Below are 25,459 nucleotides of genomic sequence, written 5' to 3'. Positions count from 1 at the left end.
TTGGGAAATTCCATACTTAATTTCTTCTCACATACTTTTCATTTGTAAAGAGAGAGCTTTGGCCAACCTGTGACTGAATTAACTGACTGATATTCTGTTTGAAGCTGTGACACAATAAGAAATACACATGTGGTCTTTTCCCCAAATCCTGGTACACAGTTCCCAAACTCTTGGAGTCAGAGTTTTTTGTATACTAATGAGATGGCTGGAAGCTGGGGGCACCTAGACAGCTTCAGGATGGGGGCTAGCTGCCAGGAAGACCAAAGCATGATTTGAGGATTGGGACTTTTAGTCCCATACATCCCTCCCCTTCCCTGTCTACTCCCCACTTCCTCTCACTACATACACACGCCTGGGAGTGGCTGGTGATCGAGCTAATGACCAATGGCCAATGATTAATCAATCTTGCCTAGGCACTGAAGCCACCACAAACTATAGGATTTGGACAGCTTCTAGGTTACTGAACACAAGGATGTTCTAAGAGGGTGGTGTACCCAGAGAGGGCATGGAAGCTTCACACACACTTTCCTCACCGTTCCTGTATACCTTACCCTGTGTTATCTCCTCCATTGGTTTTTATTTTATTTTGAAAACCAGTATGTCTAAATAAAGAGTCTTCCTGAGTTATGGTGAGCTCTTCTAGTAAATTACCAAAACTGAGGAAGGGGTCATGGGAACCCTGGTTTACCACTGCAACTTTATATATATAATTCTCAAAGTCCTAGCTAGGCATTATAAGCAGAAAAGGAAGTGATGAGATAGTAGCTAATTAGTGACAAAGTTGGAACTCAGAAATATCCAAAGTTTGTGCTTTTTCTCTACACTGTCTCAGTTGGGAATGACCAGGGTGTAACACATCACATCTGAGAATCAGTAACTCATGCCGCATCTCAGGAAAAGCCCAGAAAAACAAAACAGGGATCTCAGAGTTCCATTAGTCACTTTATAATCTGGCGGTTCTTTGGCTTTTCTAGAAAAGAGTGACTACCTGAGCAGGTTTGCCTACACAGTCAAGTGACCTCTCACTGAAGTTCTGGTTTTCAATCTGACCTATTTTTAAAGACTATCCAGAACATTCAGGACCATTCTTCTTCCCATTCAAGTTAACTGTACAATTTACTTACAGCTGTGTTCTTCTAACATATCTGTTGTTCGGCATTCATTCATTTCATTGCTGTACTTTGCATTTTGATTACCCTTTCCCAGTCTTATTCACATTGCAGCTTCAGCTACCTGCCATTTTCAAGGAATTTACCTAATTTCACCTAGGTTTTTACACTGTTGCTATGAAAAATCACAAGTATTTTAATCCCTTACAGAACCTAAGCATGGAAAAGTGTTACTGGCTTCTTTTTCCATCTTTTAAAGAACTGCTTGTAAAGTTCTTCCTCCATAAATTCTATTTAAAGTCAAACTAGTATCATCATGCTTTTTTAGTTCAACATGCTCTTCAGAGTATCAGCCACAAAATCTCTACAGTATGAATAAACACCTAATCACGGATTTGTCTAGCCCAGTTTGTTCTGTTACTGAAACAAATGAGAATGTAAACCTTTTTTGATTTCTTATGGGATCAAGTTCCAACTTCTGGACACAGCGGTCAAAGTCCTTTACAGTCCAGGACACTTCCCAGCCTTATCTTTTGCCACTTTTTCCATAACACAACTCTTAAACAAGTGGATCTAGTTATCATTATCTAACCTTATCTTCTGCCACTTTCGTAACACAGCTGTTAAACAAGCAGATCTACTTATCATCATCCAAGATTCTGGATGCTTTGCAAACCCTGTGCCTTTGCATCCGGTGGCTTCTCTGTCGGAACACCCTCCTCTACCTCCGTTTCATGAATTCTCCCACCCGTTCTTCTTTCAAGATCTCCAACTTCTGCAGAGTTGGTCTCATTTCTGGGACCTCGTATCGCTATTAAAAAATTATCCCAGTGCATTACAAATATTTGTTTGTCTTATTCCTTAGACTCTTTTACCCTTGAGGGTAGACGCTTTTATCACTATCCAATTTCTAATGCATGAGAGAAGATTAATTAGAAGTTAGGAGGAACTGGCTCCAAATAGGAAAAGGAGTACGTCAAGGCTATATATTGTCACCCTGCTCATTTAACTTATATGCAGAGTACATCATGAAAAACGCTGGGCTGGAAGAAGCACAAACTGGAATTAAGATTGCCAGGAGAAATATCAATAACCTCAGATATGCAGATGACACCACTCTTATGGCAGAAAGTGAAGAAGAACTAAAGAGCCTCTTGATGAAAGTGAAAGAGGAGAGTCAAGAGTTGGCTTAAAGCGCCACATTCAGAAAACTAAGATCATGGCATCTGGTCCCATCACTTTATGGCAAACAGATGTGGAAACAGTGGAAACAGTGGCTGACTTTATTTTTCTGGGCTCCAAAATCACTGCAGATGGTGACTGCAGCCATGAAATTAACAGACGCTTACTCCTTGGAAGGAAAGTTATGACCAACCTAGAAAGCATATTTAAAAGCAGACATTATTTTGTCAACAAACATCCATCTAGTCAAGGCTATGGTTTTTCCAGTGGTCATGTATGGATATGAGAGTTGGACTATAAAGAAAGCTGAGTGCCAAAGAATTGATGCTTTTGAACTGTGGTGTTGGAGAAGACTCTTGAGAGTCCCAAGGAGACTGCAAGGAGATCCAACCTAGTCCATCCTAAAGGAGATCAGTCCTGGGTGTTCACTGGAAGGACTGATGTTGAAGCTGAAACTCCAATACTTTGGCCACCTGATGCGGAAAGCTGACTCATTTGAAAAGACCCTGATGCTGGGAAAGATTGAGGGCAGGAGGAGAAAGGGACAACAGAGGATGAAATGGTTGGATCTCATCACCAACTCAATGGACATGGGTTTGGGTGGACTCTGGGAGTTGGTGATGGACAGGGAGGCCTGGAGTGTGCGGTTCATGGGGTCGCAAAGAGTCGGACATGACTGAGCGACTGAACTGACTGAGGAGGAGCAAACATTTCTAAACTGACCACCATAAGCAAAGTGACTGACATGGTTGCATTCATTTAGCCTAAAAATCATTGGAAGGACAAGAGCAGTTTGTTTATTAGGTTAATAGTTTCCATTACTGGGCTTCACTGGTGGCTGAGAAGGTAAAGAACCTGCCTGCAATTAAGGAGACCCAGGTTTGATCCCTGGGTTGGGAAGATTCCTTGGAAAAGGTAATGGCTACTCACGACAATATTCTTACCATGGACAGAGGAGCCTGGCAGGCTATGGTCCATGGAGTTGCAGAGCTGGACACGACTGAGTGACTAAGACACTCATAGAAGCACCCACTGAGTGCTAGAGGATATGAATGGTAAATAAGGTAGATGCAGGTCCTACTCTCTGAAGAGTTTACAGTCTAATAAAAGAGATTTATAAAAAGCTGTGAAGAAACAGTCCAATAAGAACTATGAAGGAACAGTGTTGTGAAACTGACAACTAATAACAGAACTAGAAACAAACCAGAGCTACTACTTTAGATATGGTGGTAAGTAAAGTATACTTTGAGCTGCCAATTTTGTGGAGATCTACGAAATAAGAAGGAACTAACCACACACTCTGTATCAAGAGGTAGGAGTTGGCACTTCAGATCAAGGGAATAAAACATGCAATGACTCTGGTATGAGAAAGAGTTTTACCTGTTCCAAAAAATTCAAAGACAAGTGTGGCCAGAACAGAGTAAGCAAGGGGAGAAATGGCAGGATGACTTAGGCAAGGGCCAGATCAGGTAGAGCATTTTAGGTCACGGTGGACAGTTGAATTTTAATGTAAGTGCAAAGGCAAATACTGTAAGAGGAAGATCCTAAGTGTGACTTGATTCAATTTATCTTCAAGAGATTTTTATTGTTCTTGCTGTTTTGTGAAAAATAGACTGGAGGAGTGCCACAAGATTGCAATGATCACAGCTGCTGGGACTGACTTCATTTCAGGTCAAATGATCCAATTCTTCTTGCCATTTGGTCCAGTACACACCATCTTCCAAGAGACTACTGCTATCAAATTTATTGTGCTTCTCATCCCTGTTTTCCTAAGTCAACATCCAGAGTGTAGTTTCTTGAAATCCCATCAACTCTGGAACAGGCATTATTAATATTTTAAAACAAGGAATTAACAGAGGCTTAGAGAGGTAACTAAGTTGCCTCAATCATCCACCTAGCAAAAATCTGTTCCAGTTTTGAAGTAGGGACTATCAGAATTTAAGGGAAACATGGTAACTACTATTTTACAGCAATCAACTACTGTTACGGAATTAAGGGGAAAGGTTTGGGAAGAAGGGTATACATGCTAAAAAATACAAGATCATTCAAAGGGGTAAAAACAGAAAAAAATAATTATTAAGTTCAGCTGTGAAAAAAATACATACAACTTTAGCCATACGTAGTAAACTAATATTTCTTTACACTATAGTCTACGAAAGAGTCAATACCCTCTTTTTTCATTCAGTAGCGATAAATATACTGAGATAATAATGGAACTATGTGCATACTCAGTCCTGTCCTACTCTATGCAACCTCATGGACTATAGCCAGCTGCGCCCCTCTATCCATGGAATTTTTCAGGCAAGAATACTAGAATGGGTTGCCATTCAAGATCCAGGGGATCTTGCCAACCCAGGGATCAAACCCACGTCTCCCACAATAGGAGGTGGATACTCTACCACTGAGCCACCTGGGAAGCCCAATAATTGAAACTATAGCCTAATAAATAAATTGTTCTTGTCCTTCCAATGATTTTCAGGTCTGAATCTGTTCATAAACACCACCAAACTAAGCAAAAAGCATCAATCTAAAAGTTATAAGATTCTAAGTAAGAAAAAATAAAGTAACTATGAATTTATAGTTAGAATAGGCTAATCCTAAAATTTATCCTATTATTTACGTGCAAGTACGTTAAAAATCAGAAACTGTACAGATTCTCAGGCAACACCAATCATCCTTATACCTGGATTCTGTTATTACTTTACCAACCAAAGAAAAGGTAACACAGGAATAATAACATTGGATCTTAAGATAGGAGTTCCTATCCTCACTATCCTCACAAAACTAATCGAATTCTGAATCACAGACTTAAGTTTTAGATAATTTCTCCAAGGTCTCAGCAGTAGCTTCCTAAATGCAGGATCCCTATACTTGAGCCACTAGTCCTGTTGATGACCACTTCAGTAAAAACATACTCTATGGAAGACTAGGAGGGACCCCAAAGGATACTATGAAAAACAAATGCTGCAGCTGTATTTCATATTATATAAATAAACAAACAGAAATTGTGGTTGGTTACCAGGGTCTTTTGAGAATGGAGAATGAGTTAGTATTTCTGTACTTGATCAATTCCAGGTGACGAAAAATGGGTGTTAAAACAGATTTTCTGAAAGAATAAGGTTGATGATTAACCTTGGACTGTGTCTGGTCAATGTTCAGTCAGCCAGGCTATCTCCATTATATTTTTGTTATCTGTTCTCTGTAATGTCAATAAATATAATATCAGGACATGCTAGGAATAGTTTAAAAACTGGATAAGAAAAAATAAGAAAAATTTTTTAAAAAGAAAAAAAAACTGGTTAAGAAAAGAACCTGAGCTTTGTGGGAACTCATAATTAACAGTTAAAGAAATGAATAAACAATAAGCTTCAATGGACTTATCGTTTTCTCTAAATCAAGCTGCTGAGTTGCAAAGGAGGCACTATCAAGAGCCACAGAAATAGCAAAGTTTTTCAAAGAAATAACGTGTGTATGTGTTTGTATGTTCATATGCAGAAAAAAACACACATACATACCTGCACTCAAGGCAATACCAGTGCCACGGTGGCAAATGGACATCGCCATGGGAAGAGACCAGCTGAAAAGAAACACACAAAGGCAATTTATAAGAGGAATAAAGGACACCATTGTAGAGAATCTATCTTGGAAAAGAAAATATAAACTACTTTGGAAATAGGCAACTATTTATCACAAAGCAAAACCAAACAGCTTTCATATTCCTGTGTTTCCACTCTCCAGTTTAAAAGTAAGAAAATGATTTATTTAAGAAGTCCCTCCCCCCTTTCTAGACTGCATCACTAACAGAGATGAGAAATTAAGACTCAAATTCCTTTCATAAAAGAACGAACATGGGTCAAAAACATCAGTTAGTTGCATACAGTTAGAAAATAAACACTAGAATACAACCATCTGGGTCCTTCCTTTCCTCCAGTAGTAAGACAGAAGTAGAAGAAAACTTGAGTTTTATTTATCTACTGTTTCCTATAACATAGTCATCCATGAACTTTATTATCATATAACCAAAAATATCCAAATTGAGCATATCGTTCATTCCCTAGTAAATTACTTATCTCATATTTAAAATCTAATTTTGCTGGATTTAGTATATATTTCTTAAATCCACAGGTGTTTTGAAACACTCCGTCATCAAACCCTTTTAAAAATCATGTTCTCATCTGTCTGTCTGCCAATGCTTTTCCTTAGAAAGATAACCAATACTTATATAATCTGGACCTAGTTCTATTGCTCAAGAGAGAAATGGAAAGAACAGGCATCTTTGGATAAAGTTAACATTCATCCTGGAAAGTCAGCTTAGATAGAGAATGTTGAGCATAATCAGACTACATAATCCACACTCCAAAGGAAAGGAATTCCAGCAGATTGAAAAGATCATGAAAAGAAATTCTATATAATAAAAATGGTCACAATAATAAGTGTAATAAATAATGTCTATGTAATAAAAATGGTCACAATAATAAGTGTAATAAATAATGTCTATGTAATAAAAATGGTCACAATAATAAGTGTAATAAATAATGTCTATATAATAAAAATGGTCACAATAAGTGTAATAAATAGTCTATGTAATAAAAATGGTCACAATAATAAGTGTAATAAATAATGTCTATGTAATAAAAATGGTCACAATAATAAGTGTAATAAATAATGTCTATGTAATAAAAATGGTCACAACAATAAGTGTAATAAATGTCTCTGTAAAAAACACTCTATGTTAAAAAATGGTCACAGTATTAAAAAAAAAAAGAATGTCTAAAGAAACCAAGAAAACTGGCTAGACACCACTCTAGATCAACTCAGACTAACAAGATAAATATAAAAGGCAGAAGAAGAGCCTCATAACAAAGGACAATCAGAGAACAATGGCATAATTTGATCAGAAGAATCAGGAGACTAAAACCCAGAATGAGCTGAGGCTTGCAAAAATGTCAAGGACAACAAAAAGGGGCTTTTAAGATTGTACTCAGGGAAAGAAAGCCTCCTAACTGGGGTTGACAATTTTATGTTAATGGATGACAGAGTGCAAAGCAGATTGCTCAACTACTTTGTCAAAGAGAATGATTATCAGACTAAAAAAGACAGAACAAATATTGATTTGAGAGAACTGGGGGGAAAAAAGCGGGGAAATTATAAGACATTACTTAGCATTCCAAATGCACTTAGGACTCCTGGCCAGATGAATTAAATCCCAAGAGCTAACACATGAAATATAACCACTGATCTTGTAATCGTTAAGAAATACTGAAATGGAAAATGGGAGTGATATGAAGTCAAATGTTAACCTAACTTGAAAAAATGGTTAAAATCACAGACTGGTTAGCCTAGTACCAAGCTGCTAAAGGAAATTTTATTTTCTAAATAATCATGATAGTATTTCCAGTCCCATATGATCTTCTAGCATCTTGTCACTCCTCATCACACCGCATTTATATTTAGCTCCTTGACTCTGGGCAGGACTTCATGACTGACTGCCTCAAGATACAGAGCACAGCAGATCTGGCACTGCATGACTTCCAAATCACTTGCGCTCCTTCCATCCCTTCATCCTTCTCTCATGCTGTAAGGAAGCCTGAAATAAGTCTATGCAAAGAGACCAAGTAGAAAGATTCATGCAGAGAGAAAACGACGGCCCCTCTAAAAGCCAGAATCAATCTAAAACATGTGAGTAAACGAATCTTCAAATTATTTCACCCCAGTTTGTGTTTTCTCGTTGAGGCCTCAGAAATCATGGGGCAGAGACTAATAGGTCACCCCCACTATTTCCTTCTGAACATTATGTAAGAGTCTAGCACAGAAAATCAAGACTGATTTAACTCAGTTAGAGAAAAGTGATGACTAGAAGCCAGTAAGATTTTCTTTAGGAACTTTTTTTTTTTTCAGGAAACACTGAGATCCTTTTCAACACAGGTTATATCTTATTCACCTTTGTATTTCAACTTCAAAAAAAATACTAGGCACACTGAGCAATTAACAAACATCTGATTTGAAGAGTGCTAATTTTTTTCCCTTTTTTTGACTGTTAGAATATTAACCAATAAAAAGCTAGAGACACAGGATATGTGAATTTCAGCAAGTGATCTAACATTCATACTGTAAACAATACTATCAAAAAAGCAAAACACAAAGAAAATATATAAATGGCCAGCAAATATATGAAAAGATGTTCAACATCACCAATCATCAGAGAAACGCACATCGAAATCACAATGAAATACGTCTTCACATTCATTAGGATGGTTATTATTAAAACAACAACAGAAACAGGGAATCACAAGTGTCGGGGGGGATGTGGAACACCTGGAGCCCTTGTGCACACTGCTGGTGGGAACGCAAACAGCACTACTGCCCCTATGGCCAATACACTGTTGTCTGAAAAAGCTAAGCACAGAATTTCCATAATCCAGCAATGCCACTTCTAGGAGATAGCCCCAAAGAATTCAAAGCAGAGGTTCAGAGAGATATCTGTGTGTCCATTTTCATAGCAGCATTATTCACAATAGCCAAAAGATAGAAACAATCCAAATGAATGGATAAGCAAAATGTGGTACATATGTACAATGGGATATTATTCAGCCTTAAAAAGAAATGGAATTCTGATAGATTCTTCAACACAGGTTAACCTTGAGAACATTATGCCAGATGCAATAAGCCAGATACAAAAGGACAAATATCATGTGATTCTACTTTATGAGGTCCCTGGTGGCTCAGAGGGTAAAGAATCCACCTGCAATGTGGGAGACCTGGGTTCGATCCCCAAGTTGGGAAGATCCCCTGGAGAAGGAAACAGCAACGCACTGCAATATTCTTGCCTGCAGAATCCCCGTGGACAGAGAACCCTGGTGGGCTACAGTCCATGGGGTCGCAAAGAGTCAGGCACAACTGAGTAACTAAGCACAACATACAGCGTAGTCAAATTTCTAAAGATGGAAGCTCAAACGGTGGTTGCCAAGGGCCGGGGGAATGGGGATTATTGTACAAAGTTTCGGTTTAGGAAGATGAAAAGATTCTGGAGATGAACAGTAGGGATGGTTGCACAACGTGAATGTACTTAATGCCACTGAACTGTACACTTAAAAATCAATAAATCAATAAACTGGTAAATTTTGTTATGTATATTTTACCACAAATTTTAAATAAGGTTAAAAGGCAACCCAATATAAAAATGAACATAGGGCTTGAATATTCATTTCTCTAAAGAAGATACACAGGTGGCCAGTAAACACATGAAAAGACTTTCAACATCAAAAAAAGGTCATCAGAGGGAAAAAGAAAAAGGCTTAGATCTATTTTATATAGTTTACGGTAGAACTAGAACCACTGTGCAGAAGATACAAGTTACAGTAAGTTCAATAAAATAAGGGTCTTTCTGATAATAAGAGAAATTTCCAAACTGGAAAAGGGTGACGTGAGTTTCTTGTCACTGGAGGCATGCAAGCATAAGTAGACATTTGTTTATGAAAATATTGCAGAGGAAATTTACTCATTTGTGGCTTTTAAACGTTTTTCTTTTTTTGAGTAGCACCCTTCCTTCAAAAGCAAAATCCTTAAAGTCAAGCTGCTTTGGTTACAGCCAGGTCTAAGGGCCTACAGTACCATCAGCATGTTGGCCACCCACACACCCACCCCCAGAAGTGGGTAGCTGGGATACGTAATGGAGTACCCCAAGCCCAAAGCAGCACTCTTAGAACCAATGTGGTTGAAAATTAAATTAAAATCTAAGAACTCTTCCAACTATAAATTTTTAAAATATTTTTCTAACATCTTTTAAAATGACTTGTTTTCCTGAAAATGTAATTCCCTATATATACTTTTGCTTTGATAATGACAATTTACTAAGAGATAAAGAATACTTCAGAAAGGCTAACTTAACCATATTATTTCCATGCTACCTCCAAAAATTTATAAGTTAGTAACAGAAAATGACTCCAGATATCTCAGATAGACAGCCCCATGTTTCCTGCTATTTCTTTTTTTTTCCATGAGTATGTCTAGACTTTCATCATCAGAAGAGCAAAGTAGTTTAAGTTTCATCCCACTAGCTTATTATCATTTGTTAATATGACTTGTGAAAAAAGGCCAGAGCTTTACATATAAACTCAAGATAATTTGACAAGTTCTTCTTCATTATAATCCTCTCCCAAATCTTTCATCTCTTAAAAAAAGTTTTACCATAAAGTAGCAAAGATTGAGATCACTTATTCATCTTCTGTTTTAGTAGACTGTCCAATTTCTACAATCAGAATTATTTCAGGAATCTAGTTTGGAAAAAATCTGAAGGGTTGTGGTATTTGTGGAGGTGGTTAAAAAATGACCAGCTTCCCTGGCAGGAACTCAAGAAAATACGGTAACAGAACTCAAGATGCTTTGCTGGGTTAGGAGTTTTTTTGGGAAGACACTAGCATAACAGCCATCAATGCTACTTCTGAGGACAACCAATTAACAGAAATAGATGTACATATATGTATATACTTATATATACACATGTACATGTATGTTTGTGTGTGTGTGTTTGTACATATATATCATAGCTGTGTTAGAAAAAGTCTAGAAGCAATGATATCCTGTTAGCAGTGAGCACATCTAGCACCCAGATTTTGATTTCACAGGAGTCATCTTGAAAAATTTCCACCAGCCAAGTCTGGGACAATCTGAACATCAAAATAGATCAGTCAAAATAAATCAGATGTAACTGATTTAACAGTGTAACTGATAAAACAGTGTACACTGTAACAGTGTAACTCTGGGCAAAATAAGAATTGTGAAGTAATGTGGTGGGGGGGGAGGGTGTGTGTGTGTGTGTGTGTGTGTGTGTGTGTGTGTGTGTGTGTGTGTGTGTGTGTGTGTGTGTGTGTGTGTGTGTGTGTGTGTGTGTGTGTGTGTGTGGTGGGGGGGGAGGGGGTGTGTGTGTGTGTAAAACATATCTGTTTCTGAATGTGGTGGGGGGGAGGGTGTGTGTGTGTGTGTGTGTGTGTGTGTGTGTGTGTGTGTGTGGTGGGGGGGGAGGGGGTGTGTGTGTGTGTGTAAAACATATCTGTTTCTGAATGTGGTGGGGGGGGAGGGTGTGTGTGTGTGTGTGTGTGTGTGTGTGTGTGTGTGTGTGTGTGGTGGGGGGGGAGGGGGTGTGTGTGTGTGTGTAAAACATATCTGTTTCTGAACCCTTATCAATCTCCTCACTGATACAGGTGCTAGGAGGATCTTTTTATTTGGTCTTTGACTCTGGTTCCCAACACCCAGTTCCTAAATCCCTTAGAATTTCCTGGGAAGTAAGAGTGATCTCTGTTCTAAGGAGGTAACTCTGGATGGGGGCTGGTTGCCAGAAAGACTAACCCATGACCAGAAGCTTGGACCTTTCTGCCCCACCCACCTCCATCCAGGGAGGGAAGGGCTAGAGATTAAGTTAATAACTGATCATAGCTACATGATGAAGCCTCCATAAAAACTGCCAAAGTACAGGGTTTGGGAAGTTTTCAGATTGGTAAATACATCCACGTATCAGAAGGATAAGCACCCCAACTCCACGGAGACAGAAGCTCCTGTGCTCAGGATCCTTCTAGACACAGAGGGACCTAAAAGGGCACCTGGCTATTCATCTGTATCATCTGTAATATCCTTTATAATCATAGTAAACTTAAGTAAATGTTTCCAAGTTTCTTGAGCCATTTAAACAAATTACTGAACCCAAGGAGGAGGTTGTAAGAACTATTGATTAATAGTTGGTTAGTTAGAAGTACCAGGTGGCGCTAGTGGTAAAAAACCTGCCTGCCAATGCAGCAGACATTAAGAGACACGCATTCGATCCCTGGGTCAGGAAGAACCCCTGGAGAAGGGAATGGCTCCCCACTCCAGTATTCTTGCCTAAAGAATCTCATGGACTGAGGAGCCTGGCAGGCTACAGTCCATGGGGTCGTGAACAGTCAGACACGACTGAGCAACTAACACTTTCAGTTAGAAGTACAAGTAAAAAGCTGGGGTTTGGGACTGGCATCTGAAGTGGGAGGCAGTCTTGTGGGACCGAACCCCTACCTGTGGAGTTTGTGCTAATTCTAAGTAGTTAAACAACTAAATGTAATACATGATCCTCAGTTGGATCCTGGACCTATAAAGGACATTTTTGGGACAACTGGTAAAATCTGAATGGGATCTGAGGATTAGGTGATTAACACAAGATCAATGTTAATTTTCTGACTGTGATGGCAGTAGTATGGGGAGTTTCCTCAAATTTAAGAAACATACACTAAGTATTAAGGGACTGCAGAAGGCAGAAAGATGTCCACATTCTAATTCCTGAAACTTGTGACTATTTTAAAAAGCAAAGGGGAATTAAGGTTACAAGTGAAATTAAAGTTGCTAATAACCTCACCTTAAGATAAGAAGGCTATCCTGGATTATCTGGATGGGCCCAATATAATTACTACAAAAGGTCCTTAAAAGTGGAAGGAGCTGGCAGAAGGAGGGAGTCAGGGAAGAAATGTGACAATGAAGCAAGTTCAAAGTGATATGATGGAAGAACCTGACATACCACTGCTGGTTTTGAAGATGGAGGAAACAGGTTCCAAGCCAAGGAATTCAGAACAGCCTTCAGAAGGTGGAAAAAGTAACAAAACAGATTCTCTCCCAGAGCCTCCAGAAATGAATGCAGCCCTGCCAACACCTTAATTTTAGCCCTGTAAGACCTAAGCCAGACTCTGAACTACAGGACTGTAAGATAATAAATGTGTTATTTTCAGTTACCAAGTTTGTGATCGTTTATGACAGCAGCAATAGAAAACACAGGAGTAATGAGTATCATCGTGGCTGCACTTTTTAAAACTCAGACATGTTAACACACTGGGAGTCTGCATAGAGGTATACAGTAACACAGCACACTATTTCTGCAATATTTATGCAAATCTGAAATGATTTCAAAATAATCTTTTTTAATCACCAGGAATTACATTTTGACTTACCTCCAGAACTTTCACCTGCTACTACTGGTCCCAGAGCCCTTACCTGTAGATGCTGATATGGGGAGACAAAGGGCGGTTTGAACTAGTGTTCTTCTTCCAGAACCTCTCCATTTCTTCTTTGGCTGTGGTTCCCAAAGGAACAGCACTAAAATAAAACCAAAAGGTTTAAATGATTAAAAGTAAACTTGGTTTAAAATTTTACATAATAAAAAAGTTAAAGGTAAGCTGGGCTAGATGAACCCATATATTAAGAAAACATGTCTGTCCACTCTTTCTGCCAAGTATGACTCAGCTACTAATAACCTCAACCACCCAATGAGGTCATATTAGAGAGCAACTCTTCTTTTCAATCCCCCAACACCCAAGTACAGTAATGGAAGATTAACGTTCTTGTTGGGCAGCGGGGCAAATACAATATTTCAAAACCATTTACATATCACCCAGGTCATGTGTGGTATCTCATACATTACCACCTGCTCTCATCCAGCTCTTGAAGATTCCTTTCCAAGTTCTCAAAAATTGAGAACTAGATTCAGTTCAGTACCTCTAAACAGTTTCATGATTTTTCTTGTCACTAGGCTAGGCTGATGAAACTAAAAGAAGAGAATGAAACAGGTGGCTTAAAACTCAACATTCAGAAAACTAAGATCACGGCATCTGGTCCCATCACTTCATGGCAAACAGATGGGGAAACAATGGAAACAGTGAGAGACTTTATTTTGGGGGGCTCCAAAATCACTGCAGATGGTGACTGCAGCCATGAAATTCAAAGACACTTGCTCCTTGGAAAAAAAGTTATGACCAACCTAGACAGCATATTAAAAAGCAGAGACATTACTTTGCCAACAAAGGTCCATCTAGTCAAAGCTATGGTTTTTCCAGTAGTCATGTATGGATGTGAGAGGTTGACTATAAAGAAAGCTGAGCGCTGTAGAACTGATGCTTTTGAACTGTGGTGTTGGAGAAGACTCCTGAGAGTCCCTTGGACTGCAAGGAGATCCAACCAGTCCATCCTAAAGGAAATCAGTCCTGAATATTCATTGGAAGGACTGAGATTGAAGCTGAAACTCCAATATTTTGGCCACCTGATGTGAAGAACTGACTGATTTGAAAAGATCCTGATGCTGGGAAAGACTGAAGGCAGGAGGAAAAGGGGACGACAGAGGATGAGATGGTTGGATGGCATCACCAACTCAACGGACGTGAGTCTGGGTAAGCTCCAGGAGTTAGTGATGGACAGGGAAGCCTGGTGTACTGCAGTCCATGGGGTTGCAAACAGTTAGACATGACTGAGCAACTGAACTGAACTGAGGCTAGGCTGAAGCCAATTCTTAGATAGCTATGTTCAACAATTTAATTTACTATGTATCTACATTAAACATGATCCATCCCCCTCAAGAAAAACATTTCCCTATATATTACTTATAAATTACACAAGTTAAAAACAGTGACTCCATACTAGGAAAAAACTTAGCAAACATTTCTGTATTCAAATGGCCAAAGTTAAAATCACTGATAATGGGACAAATGACATGATATGTCCCTGATGTAATATACTGAGGATAAAACATCATTAATATATTACTCCTGCCAAAAATGCATAACCTAAATCATTAGAAAACAATCAGACAAATCTAACTTGAGAGAAACTCTGAAAAATAACTGACCTGTATTTGAAAAAAAAGTCAATGATATAAAAGACAGAGAAGGCTAAGAAAAAGTTCCAGATTAAAGGATACTACAGAAATAAGACAACTAAATATAATATGTGAGCCTAATTAGATCCTGGATAGGGGACAGACAGACTGTTTGGCACAAACGAAAAATCTGAAAATTGACTGTGTATCAGGTAAGATCAGGTTAAAGTTAAATTTCCTGAGTTTGATAACTGCATTTGTATAATTATTCTGTGTTTTATAAAATAATGTTCTTGTTCTTAGGAGAAGTTGGGGTTTATTTTGCTGTGCTGTGAGATATGTGAGATCTTATTTCCCTGAAAAGGGATCAAACCCATGCTCCTGCAGTGGAAGTGTAGAGTCCTGACTACTAGAACGCCAGGAATTCCCTTAGGAGAAGTATTTAGAAGAGGTCATGATATCTGCAACTTAATCTCAAAGAATGCAGAGAAAATCACAGTAATTAAATTGTGCTGAACCACACTAAATTGTATTACACAAGTTTTGAGCTACAAAAATATAATTTCATATGGCACAACCAAAAATATAGTGATATGTAAACACAGCAAAATGTTAACAACTGAGAATATAGGTGAACAGTATGTAGAACTTCCTTGTACTATTTTTCCAGCTTTTCTGAAAGTACCAAATATTTCTACTCTTTTTTCTTTTCTCCCCCAGCTGCATTGCTCAGCATGCATGGAACAGGGATTGAATCCAGGCCACCACAGTGAAAGCCTGAAATCCTAACCACTAGGCAACCAAGGAGCTCCCTAAAAGTACAAAATATTTCTAAAATTAAAAGTTAAAGTGGGATAAAAAAAATTAGTAAAAAAGTTATGCTGCAGCTACTGAAACCCTCATGCCCTAGAGCCTGTGCTCTGTGATAAGAGAAGCCACTGCAGTGAGACGCGCCTGCACTGCAACCAGAGGAGCCCCTGCTTGCCACAACCAGAGAGCAGCCCTCACAGCAACGGAGATGCAGTACAGACACAAATAAATTAAGTAAAAAAAAAGTTAAGGGTACTTCCCTGGGCTTCCCTGGTGGCTCAGAGGTTAAAGCGTCTGCCTCTAATGCCAGAGACCCAGGTTCGATCCCTGGGTCAGGAAGATCCCTGGAAAAGGAAATGGTAACCCACTCCAGTTTTCCTGCCTGGAGAATCCCATGGACGGATTCCTGGTAGGCTACAGTCCACGGAGTCACAAAGAGTCAGACACGACTGAGTAACTTCACCCTCACTTTCTTTCACTTTTCCCTGGTAGTCCAGTTAACACTCCGACCTTCCAATGCAGGTGCACGGGTTCAATCCCTGGTCAGGGAAGTTCCACATGCCGTGGGGTGTGGCCATAAATAAATAAATATTTTAAAGTTTTTTATAACAAAAGAAAACCATACAGAGGCAACTGTTGAGGTCAACAGACTAGAAATGAATACTGCAAGAAGAAACAGATTTAACTCCTAGGAGCTGCCCAAAATTAAAGGTTACAAGAAAAAGGAAGTACAAAAGGAAGAAAGACTAGACAGAAGATAATTAAATATCAAGAAAGGAACCAAAAAATGGAGCAAATAAATGAAGTTAAAAATAGCAGAAAAGCTAAAAGTGAGGAAAATTAAGAAAAGACCAAAGATATATTCAAATTCCTTCTTTCTTCTACTACCAGATAAGAAAAATAGAGACCACGGTCACTAAATTTTCAGCCAACCATCTACAATTATCTGCTTTCATACATATCCCCAAAATCTCAGTCAAAAACCTACTGCTTTTCTCTGATGAGAAAAAGTTTAAATAATAATAATAATCTCCACAGATTTAGGAACTTACTTTCTGATACAGAGCTGAGGACTAAGGTGGGCACGGAGGCAGTGACGGCCAACATGTCTGCAAGATAAGAGAACCAACAGTCAATAAACATTTAGAGACCAACTTTAGTGTATCAACTTCTCTGTTTTTGTACTGTGTAAGACTTTAGGGTGGAGGGGGAAATTAAGAATAAGATGAAAACAATGACAGTATCAGGATTTTGAGATTTTTCTTCTAGTTGGAAAGCTACAATTTTAAGAACTTGAGAATAATCCCAAACATTATTTTCAAATGCAAAGTAAGGTTTTAGCTAAACACAAATAATACAAGGTAAAAGAATAATCAGAGCTGATTAATACTCAATAAAGAAATAGAGAAAGTGGGACTTCTCTGGTGGTGCAGTGGTTGAGACTCCATGCTCCCAATGTAAGGGGCACAGGTTCAATCCCTGGTTAGGGAACCAGGATCCTACATGCCACAAGGGGCAGCCAAAAAAAGAAATATAGAAAGCAATTTTTTTCAAGCTAGGTCTTAAAAGAGGTGATGGTTAAAAGACAGGGTTTTTTCTGGGGGTGAGGGGTGGGGGGGAAAGGCAGAGGGACAGAATAAGCCACTGCCAACACCAAGAACTACGTGCGTGCTGTGTGCTAAGTCGCTTCAGTCATGTCTGACTCTTTGCAACCCTATGGACTGTAGCCCACCAGGCTCCTCTGCCCAAGGGATTCTCCAGGCAAGAATACTGAAGTGGGTTGCCATGCCCTCCTCCATGGGATCTTCCCCACCCAGAGATTGAACCCACATCTCTTTATATCTCCTGCATTCACAGGCAGGTTCTTTTAGCACTACCACCCCCTGGGAAGCTCCCCAAGTACTATACAGCTTAGCTAAAGCAGACACCTGCGCAAATGGATGAATTTAAAAGGTTTAAAGAACAGGGGGTTGATGAGTGAGGGTCCTAAGTATTAAACTGTTTTTTTAGGGAACTACCATCAGGTTCTAGACAACCCGGATGAACTTGAAGTGAAAAAAGCCATCATACAATAATGCAAAATATATGAGAATGCAGATTTCTCTGCTATCCACATGAAAAGGTAGTTGAAGAAGATGCACAAGCTTTCCACTAAAATGCTGTTATTTTTTAAACAGCAATCAATACCAGAACTGCTTTTCAAGTCCAAGACTAAAATGTGCCCAGCCATTCTACCTAAAGAGGCTCTGATCCAGTGTTTACATGGTATCATGAAAAACACATGATCACTACACCCCTTTCACTCACATTATATCGAATCTTTATTTAAGAAAGGTATCAGAGTGAAGCTCTGGGACCAAAATTAAAAATACACTGAGATTCTACAAAAGTTTATCACATATCCACTATGTACCGTGGGGGATACAAGATCATGTTAAGATCCAACACTTCTAAAAAAAGTGTGTGATGTCCCTCACAACATTGATATTAGAGGCATAAACATTTCAAGAACCTTATGTTTTACACTAGAAAACTAGAAGGGCCCACTACTGGAAGGAAAAAGAATGCAACCAACACTTCCTTCAGCTCTTCCCTCTTCCCAGCTTTGGAGGCAAGGGGTAAATACAGACATTGTGCACCCAAGACTCCCAGAAAGAAAGAAGTGGGAACAAATCTCTTTATATCAATTGAAGTAATTGTGACTCTGAAGTTGCAGGGCACGCATTCCTCACACCAGGCTAGGTCCAGTCACTCAGCTACCCAGCAAGAGTTTTCAGATGTGGGTTGGAATCTACAGCACTCTGTCTAGTGCTATTGTTTCCCAGACAAATACCAATGTAAACTTTCCACAAGGCCCTAACAGAATCTGGTTGCACAACTACATAACCTTATTTGAGATATGACAAGAGTAGATATCTAATCTATCCTTGCCTTTCATGTGAAACCAGAAACCCTGAAAAGATTTCTTTTCCAACCCAGGAATAGCACTTTATGCTACAGCTATAAAGTAATAGTAGTTGCCTTGTTTTTAACAAACCAGAACTTATAATTTCCAGTTAGTGCTGTCCCTTTCTAAATGCACTATACATGTCTCCCCCTAAATGTAATCATTGCTCAAATTGTTTCTGAAGCTCTTCCCTGTATCGAGGCAACAACAGTAATGTAGAAAGAACACTAGACAAAGTAATAAAAGCCAGACTGGAGGTCTAGATTGCCCTAAGTTGCATAGTGAGTAACTGAGCTTCAGCTTTTTCATTTGTAAAATGGGATTGATAAAACCTACATTATTGATTACTAGGAGGATAACATGAGAAAATGTATAGGAAAGCACTCTGTAAACTGCACTATACCACATATATGTAATTTATTAATATTTTACTGGTTTCCCAAAGGTCCTTAGAATTCACATTACATTCTCTTTAAAATACTTTGTGGTGTTAAAAATCTTCATCTGCTGAAAATGGATCTGACTTCTGGAAAAAAAAAAAGTTATTCAAAGCAAAGTCTATGTCATCAAATTAAATAAAAACCATTTTTAGTCCAAAACAAGATATGAGTATAATATAATGACTTTCTTTTGCACATCCTCTACACCTGATCTGATGGCACATGAAAACTTAGTTTCATAAATGTCTGAGGTTAACAACAACATTAAAATATATAATCTTGAAGGACACAATGAAGAGCCATCATTTATACATTAAAGTTCTGATTAACTGTATGAGCATCCAATCAACTCCAGCAAGAACTCCTGAACTGATCTCCTAGCACCACCAATCTCTTCCCTATCATTCAATATAACCAGTTAAGTTACTGAAAAAGAAAGCTGACTTCATCAATCACCTGCCTAAAAGTCTTTAACAGTTCCCCACTGATTACAAGGTTCATACCACAGTCAAACAAGGTCCTTCTCAACATGACCCAATCCAATTCTCTAGAATTATTCCCCCACAAGTTCCCATCAGCCCCCTATACCACCAAACTGAAAGTTACATTATCCACAGAGAGAGCAATAGTTTCTTTTGACCACATGCCTTTGCTCAGGCTATTCTGAGTAGACCTCCCTTACAGTCTGATAAACTCATCCTTCAAGACCCAGCAACTCCCAAATGGCAACTTCACTCCTTTAGCCTTACCTGCTACACCTGCCATGCTCCCAAAGCAATTGTTCATATCTCTAAATCAAAATTAGGTTGCTTATTAACCTCCTTTGCTAAACTTTGAGTTCCTCCAGCACAGAATGTAATACTTTACATCTACAGCACCTATAACAACATGACACATAGAACAGGCTCAAAAAAATGGTCTGTGAATGAGTATGTTTATTTTAAAAAGCAGTCTTAAGAATTCAGACTTTAAATAAATTAAGCCTTGTTTTTAGACGGGCTTCACATGTAGTATTTAATATGATGGGCAATGCCCAGAGGGTTAATGACTATTGGTGGGTTTGTGCTTAAGTTACATGAATATTACTAGACAGAAGCCTAGCTGTTCTTAGCTTAGTTCTCCATCTAGGTCTTCTTGGCTTTGGCAAATCATTCCCTGACTATCAGTGGAGCTTGTGCTACACAGCTTGCTTATTCATCCCTAGCTAGTTTGTGAACTGTTCAAAGACTATACAAAATATAGAATACTATTCAAAATCCATAACATACAGTACTGCCATACTAATAATTTTTAGTTAACCAAGCATTAAAAACATTTAGAAAATATTTCTCCTGAGTTCAACTTATGACTATTTTCATTTGCAAAGAAATGGCAATCATGGAATCAATGACCCAGACTTGTCTAAAATAAATGGAATTAGTGACACTACTAGAACTAGAAACCAGCTCCTAGAATTTCTTAAAGGTGTTTTCCTTTGAGGTGAAATCAGCACATTATAAACAAATCCCTCTAGTGAAATGGAATTAGACCCCAGACCTCTCATCAAGAAAAAAAAAAATTTTTTTTTGAAATGTTTCTCCTTTTAAAAAGCCCTTGTGAGAAATGGAGATGTCCCTCCCATAAGTTTTGTACTATCACTAATGAATCCTAATGATGATGGTCCTACATAGCTCAAAATTAGTTTGGACATATTCAATGAAAACAGTGATTCTCACTTTCTAAGTATTAAACATGAAACTCCTAAAATGAACTGTTCAGACACAATATGATCATTAAAAGCTGTAAGATAATGCCACCAAAAAGCCTACGACATCTACTAAAATAATATATACCAAGGAATTTTAAAGCATTCAATTATGGTCAAACTACCTGCAATAAACGAGGCAATCTGGCAAGACAAGCCCTGACACATTTTAGAAAGAGACACAATTAGAAATAACAGACAGGGAGAAAAATGAAGGATCAAGATAAACCATTCCTGATCTCAACTCCCAAGAGGAATCATTTTGTCACAGAGAAAAACTAAATAAAGTCCGTCTATTTTTATGCGGGGTGACTGAAGTGGAAAGAGAACGAGAAGATATTTGGGGAAATCAGGAATTAAATCTCAACAGCGTTTAAGCTAACTTTCCATAACAAACAGTTTCCAAAAATAGTGCTGGCAAGAAACTGTGCTGGGATTTGTACCAAGAGCGTCTAAAGTCACTAAAGCGGCTACAGCTATTACGGCTCTGAGAACGAGGCCTCTGAAAAAGCGGACAATTCAGAATGGAAGAAAATCTACGATATTTCTCTGGACGAGTTGACACTGCAAAGAAAAACTGAGACATCTACTCCCCTCACCCACCCAATAAAAAAATAAACTAAAATTGAATTTCCGGGCTGCTTTGGCGCAGCAGAGCGACAGCTATAAACGCTGTTACTAATCGTCAGCCTGGTGGGGTCCAGGCCTCCTGCACTTTCTACCAGGGGCCGGTTAGGAACTCGAACAGTGCCCACACATTGCCAGCAGCTGGTGTTTGCAGGAGTAAAATGCAGAAGTAAAGTACACCAAGATTCTTCTCCTCGAAGCCCAAGCCCTAAATAAAAAAGTTAGAGGTATTTTCTTGGAGCTCGGCTCTGGCCGTGGCCCAGAGAGCAAGCTGGGGAAGAACTATTAGAAGCGGGGAAAGCAAAAGAAGCGAGAGCCCTGCGACCCCTCCGTAAAACGGAGTAAGGAAAAGATAATCCGCCAGTGACCCCCGAAGCTCTCCACGATATACAGGAGCGGCTGGGGGTGGGGAAGGGGTCTCTAGGATTCTAGACTGCGTCGCCTCCACCCACGGGTCCTTTCCGGGCCCAAGCACCGGGTAAACAGCTATCAGCAAGACGTGAGGGGCCAATACAGGTCCCGTGAGGGCCGCCGGTACGGACTCCCAGCCCCAAAATAAAGTCACCTCAGCAAGAGCGCAGCCATCTTGGGTTCCGGCCTGACGGAAGTGACGCCAGACGGCCCCACCACCTCAGGGCCGAAGGGGCGGGGCTTCTGTCACGTGACAACACCAACTGTTTTAGAGGATTGGTCCCCTGTCGGTTCAGTTGGCAGGTTTTATCTGCTCTTATGCTGTCTGCCTCTTTCTCTCTCAGCTGACTTTTATTTGAAAGTGAAAAGATTTCGGCAGAATTGCGGCTGGCTCAGAAGGCAGTGGCACCCTACTCCAGTACTCTTGCCTGGAAAATCCTATGAACGAAGGAGCCTGGTAGGCTGCAGTCCATGGGGTCGCTAAGAGTCGGATACGACTGAGCGACTTCCCTTTCACTTTTCACTTTCCTGCATTGGAGAAGGAAATGGCAACCCACTCCAGTGTTCTTGCCTGGAGAATCCCAGAGACGGGGGAGCCTGGTGGGCTGCCGTCTATGGGGTCGCACAGAGTTGGACACGACTGAAGTGACTTAGCAGTAGCAGTAGCAGCAGATTCTGCAGTGTACATTTCACCGCTGTACACACTCATTTGTTCAGCCCCACAAAACAGAGGACTTGCCTAGATTCTTCGCTGAAGAGGTCTTAGTCTAGTTCACTCCTTCCCCCTCCCAGGTGAGACTGAAAACGCGTTATAGGATGATTGACACACCGAGGGAAAAGATACTTTGGGTTTACCCAACATGGGTGAACCAAGAGTTTAGCATACTAAGTGAAGTAAGTCAGAAGGACAAATAGGGTATCATTAATACGTGGAATCTAAAATATGACACAGATAAACTTATTTACAGAACAGAAACACATAGACAGCAAATGTTTAATTACCAAGTGGGGGTGGGGGTGGAATAAATTAGGAGTTTGGGACTAGCAGATATAAATTATATATAAAATAGATAACCAAGAAGATCCTACTGCATAGGAAACTACATTCAATATCCTGTAATAAACCATATGGAAAAGAATATATATATTTATATATGACTAGATACGTGACTGAATCACTTTGCTGCATACTAGAAACTAGCACAATTTTGTAAATCAACTATACTTAAATTTAACAAGTTTATTAAAGATACTTGGGGCTCTTTCCCATTCTTATGTAAACCTTCTTCACCAGAAATAGTGCACACGCTGAGATCCATGGGGGAGAGACCTTCCCAGACCGCTATTCGCCGAGGATGGGGAGCATGCTCTAACCACCTCCGTGAGCTTTATGTCTCACAATTCCTGGGCTTGAGCTGCCGCATGAGCTAGATGCCCACTTACAACAGCGCTGCCTTGTTCCTTGTTTCAGGGCTGTGTGGGCGACACCCACTGCCAGAATAACCTGGGGTGAGGGTGGGGGAGAACTCGCTTTGATTTCTATGCTGGAAAGCAGTTCTGAGGAAACCTAGCACAGCAGTCACTTCCAGAGAACTTACGACTTAAGGGAGAAGCAAACAAGTGGCAAGGAATGGAAGAGAGAAAAAGTTCTTGAGCCCTTTTTGAGGAGGTGGAGTGAGGAGAAGTGAAGGAGACAGCAGCCCTGGGCAACTCCTGTTCTACAATAAAAACATATTCATTACATTAATATTCAGATCTTATTTATATTTAGCACTCCTGTGCTTTTCCTTTCAGGGCTTACATAGTGGCGATTCACTTCTTTCTGCATCAAATGAAAATACTATTTAACATTTCTATAATGCTGGCAAAGAAAGCACTTTAATAGGCTTCTGGTTTTGGGGCACTCCAGCCTGCTTTCCTATCTAGTTCAGGAATCTCCTCTGCAACACTGCTGACAGCTGATCTTCAAGACTGTGCTTTAATGTATTCCTTAGTGGGTATCTCAAAAAAACAGGTTTCATTTAATAAGCAATTTAGTCTTTAGGAAGTTGTTATGTTAAAGAGTTTTCTGCTATTGATCTTCTAGTCATTGACCCTCTGAAGTTTCACATTAACAAATCCAATGAGTGTCTTTTTCATTTAGCTCTTTAAATAGTTTCACTTATCTGTCTTAAAACTCAGCTCTGACTATATAGACACTCCCATTCCTATCCCCAAATACAAACCCCAAACCTTCAGCAAATTCTTACAATGTACCAAATTAAATCCACCCCTTTAGTCTGTCATTTAAGGCCCTCCACAAACTGACTTCAGCTATCCTGTGCAGCCTCCTTTCCTGTGATGCCTGTTCAAGATCCCCCATGTCAAGTCAAAGTGGGGGATACCAGATCTGCCCTGAATATTCCCCAGACTTCACAAATCTAGCCAACGCCCCCCCCCACACACACACACATGTGCTTTCTTATCTCTTTGTCTTAGCTCTTGCTCTTCTACCTTCCCAGATATCTGCACTGCCAATTTCTCCTCTTCAAAATGCCATGCATCCTTAAAGGCTGGTCTGCATCTAATATTGACTTCTAGACATGACTCCCCCTTCCTCTGAACTTCATTTATTAAATGAAAGTTATTTTTGTGTTTAATATCTGTTACACAACTTAATCTTCCTAATGTAGCTCTGCATGCCCTCTTTATACTCTTGGCACTTTGTTCATCATGCTGCTATACCAAGCATCATGGTTTATTACAGTTCATTATTAATGGGTTTGTCCTCTGATTCTCCCCTCTCTGCTTCCCCAAACTAAATTTTGAACTCCTTGAAGGAAGATCTTAATTTTTATTCCTCTCTCTATTACTCAACTACCCACATACTCACATACTCATCTATGTAGCTGGCACTCAATCTGATTTTGCTGCCTTGCTCTTGACTGAAATGGACTTAAACTGCAGCATGAGGCAGTGAAGAGCTTCCTGAAAAAGAGGGTAAGATCAGAGGATTATCCCCTGGATATTTTCCCATGGAGAAAAGGTTTTATCTGGAAAGAATCACCCAAGATGCAGAGAAATGAAAAAAACAAAATGAAGACTCCCAAAGGACCTGGTCATCTCAAGAAGCCTGTACTGAAGCCCATAGTAGTCAAGATAGTAGGGATATCCTGTTTTCAAATTTCTCTGGGGCTCACTAACTCCCAGGGCTCTAGAGGAGCCACTCTCAGGCAAGGAGGCTATGGAAAAATCCCTTTTCATAGGTTTAAAATTCAGGTTTTCCTGCCCATCTGTCCCTCAGAGAAATGTGTTTGTGTCCCTTTTTCTGTCCCTCTCCTTCACCCCCCCCCCACCACATGACATTCCAGCCTAGGGCAGGGGGAGGCCAGCAGACACAAAGCCTTCAGTGTGTGGGGTGGTATGTGACCCCCAACCCCTCCACCCAGAGGACACAATGCCACTTCTGCTCCCTGCACTCTGCCCCACTCCCCACCACCTCTCAACTGCACATGCCAGGCTGCAATTGGTTACTGGCTCAGGACAGCCCCCTCACACTGGGGTCCTGGGGGATTTTAAGCGGGTTCCAGGAACCCCCGCTCAGTTCCT

At 39.8% G+C, this 25,459-nt stretch overlaps 1 protein-coding gene across 1 annotated transcript in view; it reads right to left on the bottom strand.

Annotated features, from left to right (window-relative positions):
• Nucleotides 1-22,370, bottom strand: part of SDHC (succinate dehydrogenase complex subunit C) — a 31,154-nt gene extending 8,784 nt beyond the window's left edge. The window contains exons 1-4 of the mRNA XM_069546963.1: nt 22,026-22,370; nt 16,755-16,811; nt 13,299-13,400; nt 5,807-5,868 (exon numbers count right to left, since the gene is read on the bottom strand). Coding sequence (XP_069403064.1) covers nt 5,807-5,868; nt 13,299-13,400; nt 16,755-16,811; nt 22,026-22,045 — 241 coding nt within the window. The 5' untranslated portion in view covers nt 22,046-22,370. The remainder of the gene's footprint in view (nt 1-5,806; nt 5,869-13,298; nt 13,401-16,754; nt 16,812-22,025) is intronic.
• Between the last annotated feature and the right edge of the window lie 3,089 nt (nt 22,371-25,459).

Source organism: Ovis canadensis, chromosome 1 (genome assembly GCF_042477335.2).
Source record: "Ovis canadensis isolate MfBH-ARS-UI-01 breed Bighorn chromosome 1, ARS-UI_OviCan_v2, whole genome shotgun sequence".
NCBI classification, from domain to species: Eukaryota; Metazoa; Chordata; class Mammalia; order Artiodactyla; family Bovidae; genus Ovis; species Ovis canadensis.
Note: the sequence above shows the minus strand (reverse complement) of the source record. Positions and strands in the feature narration are given on the sequence as shown.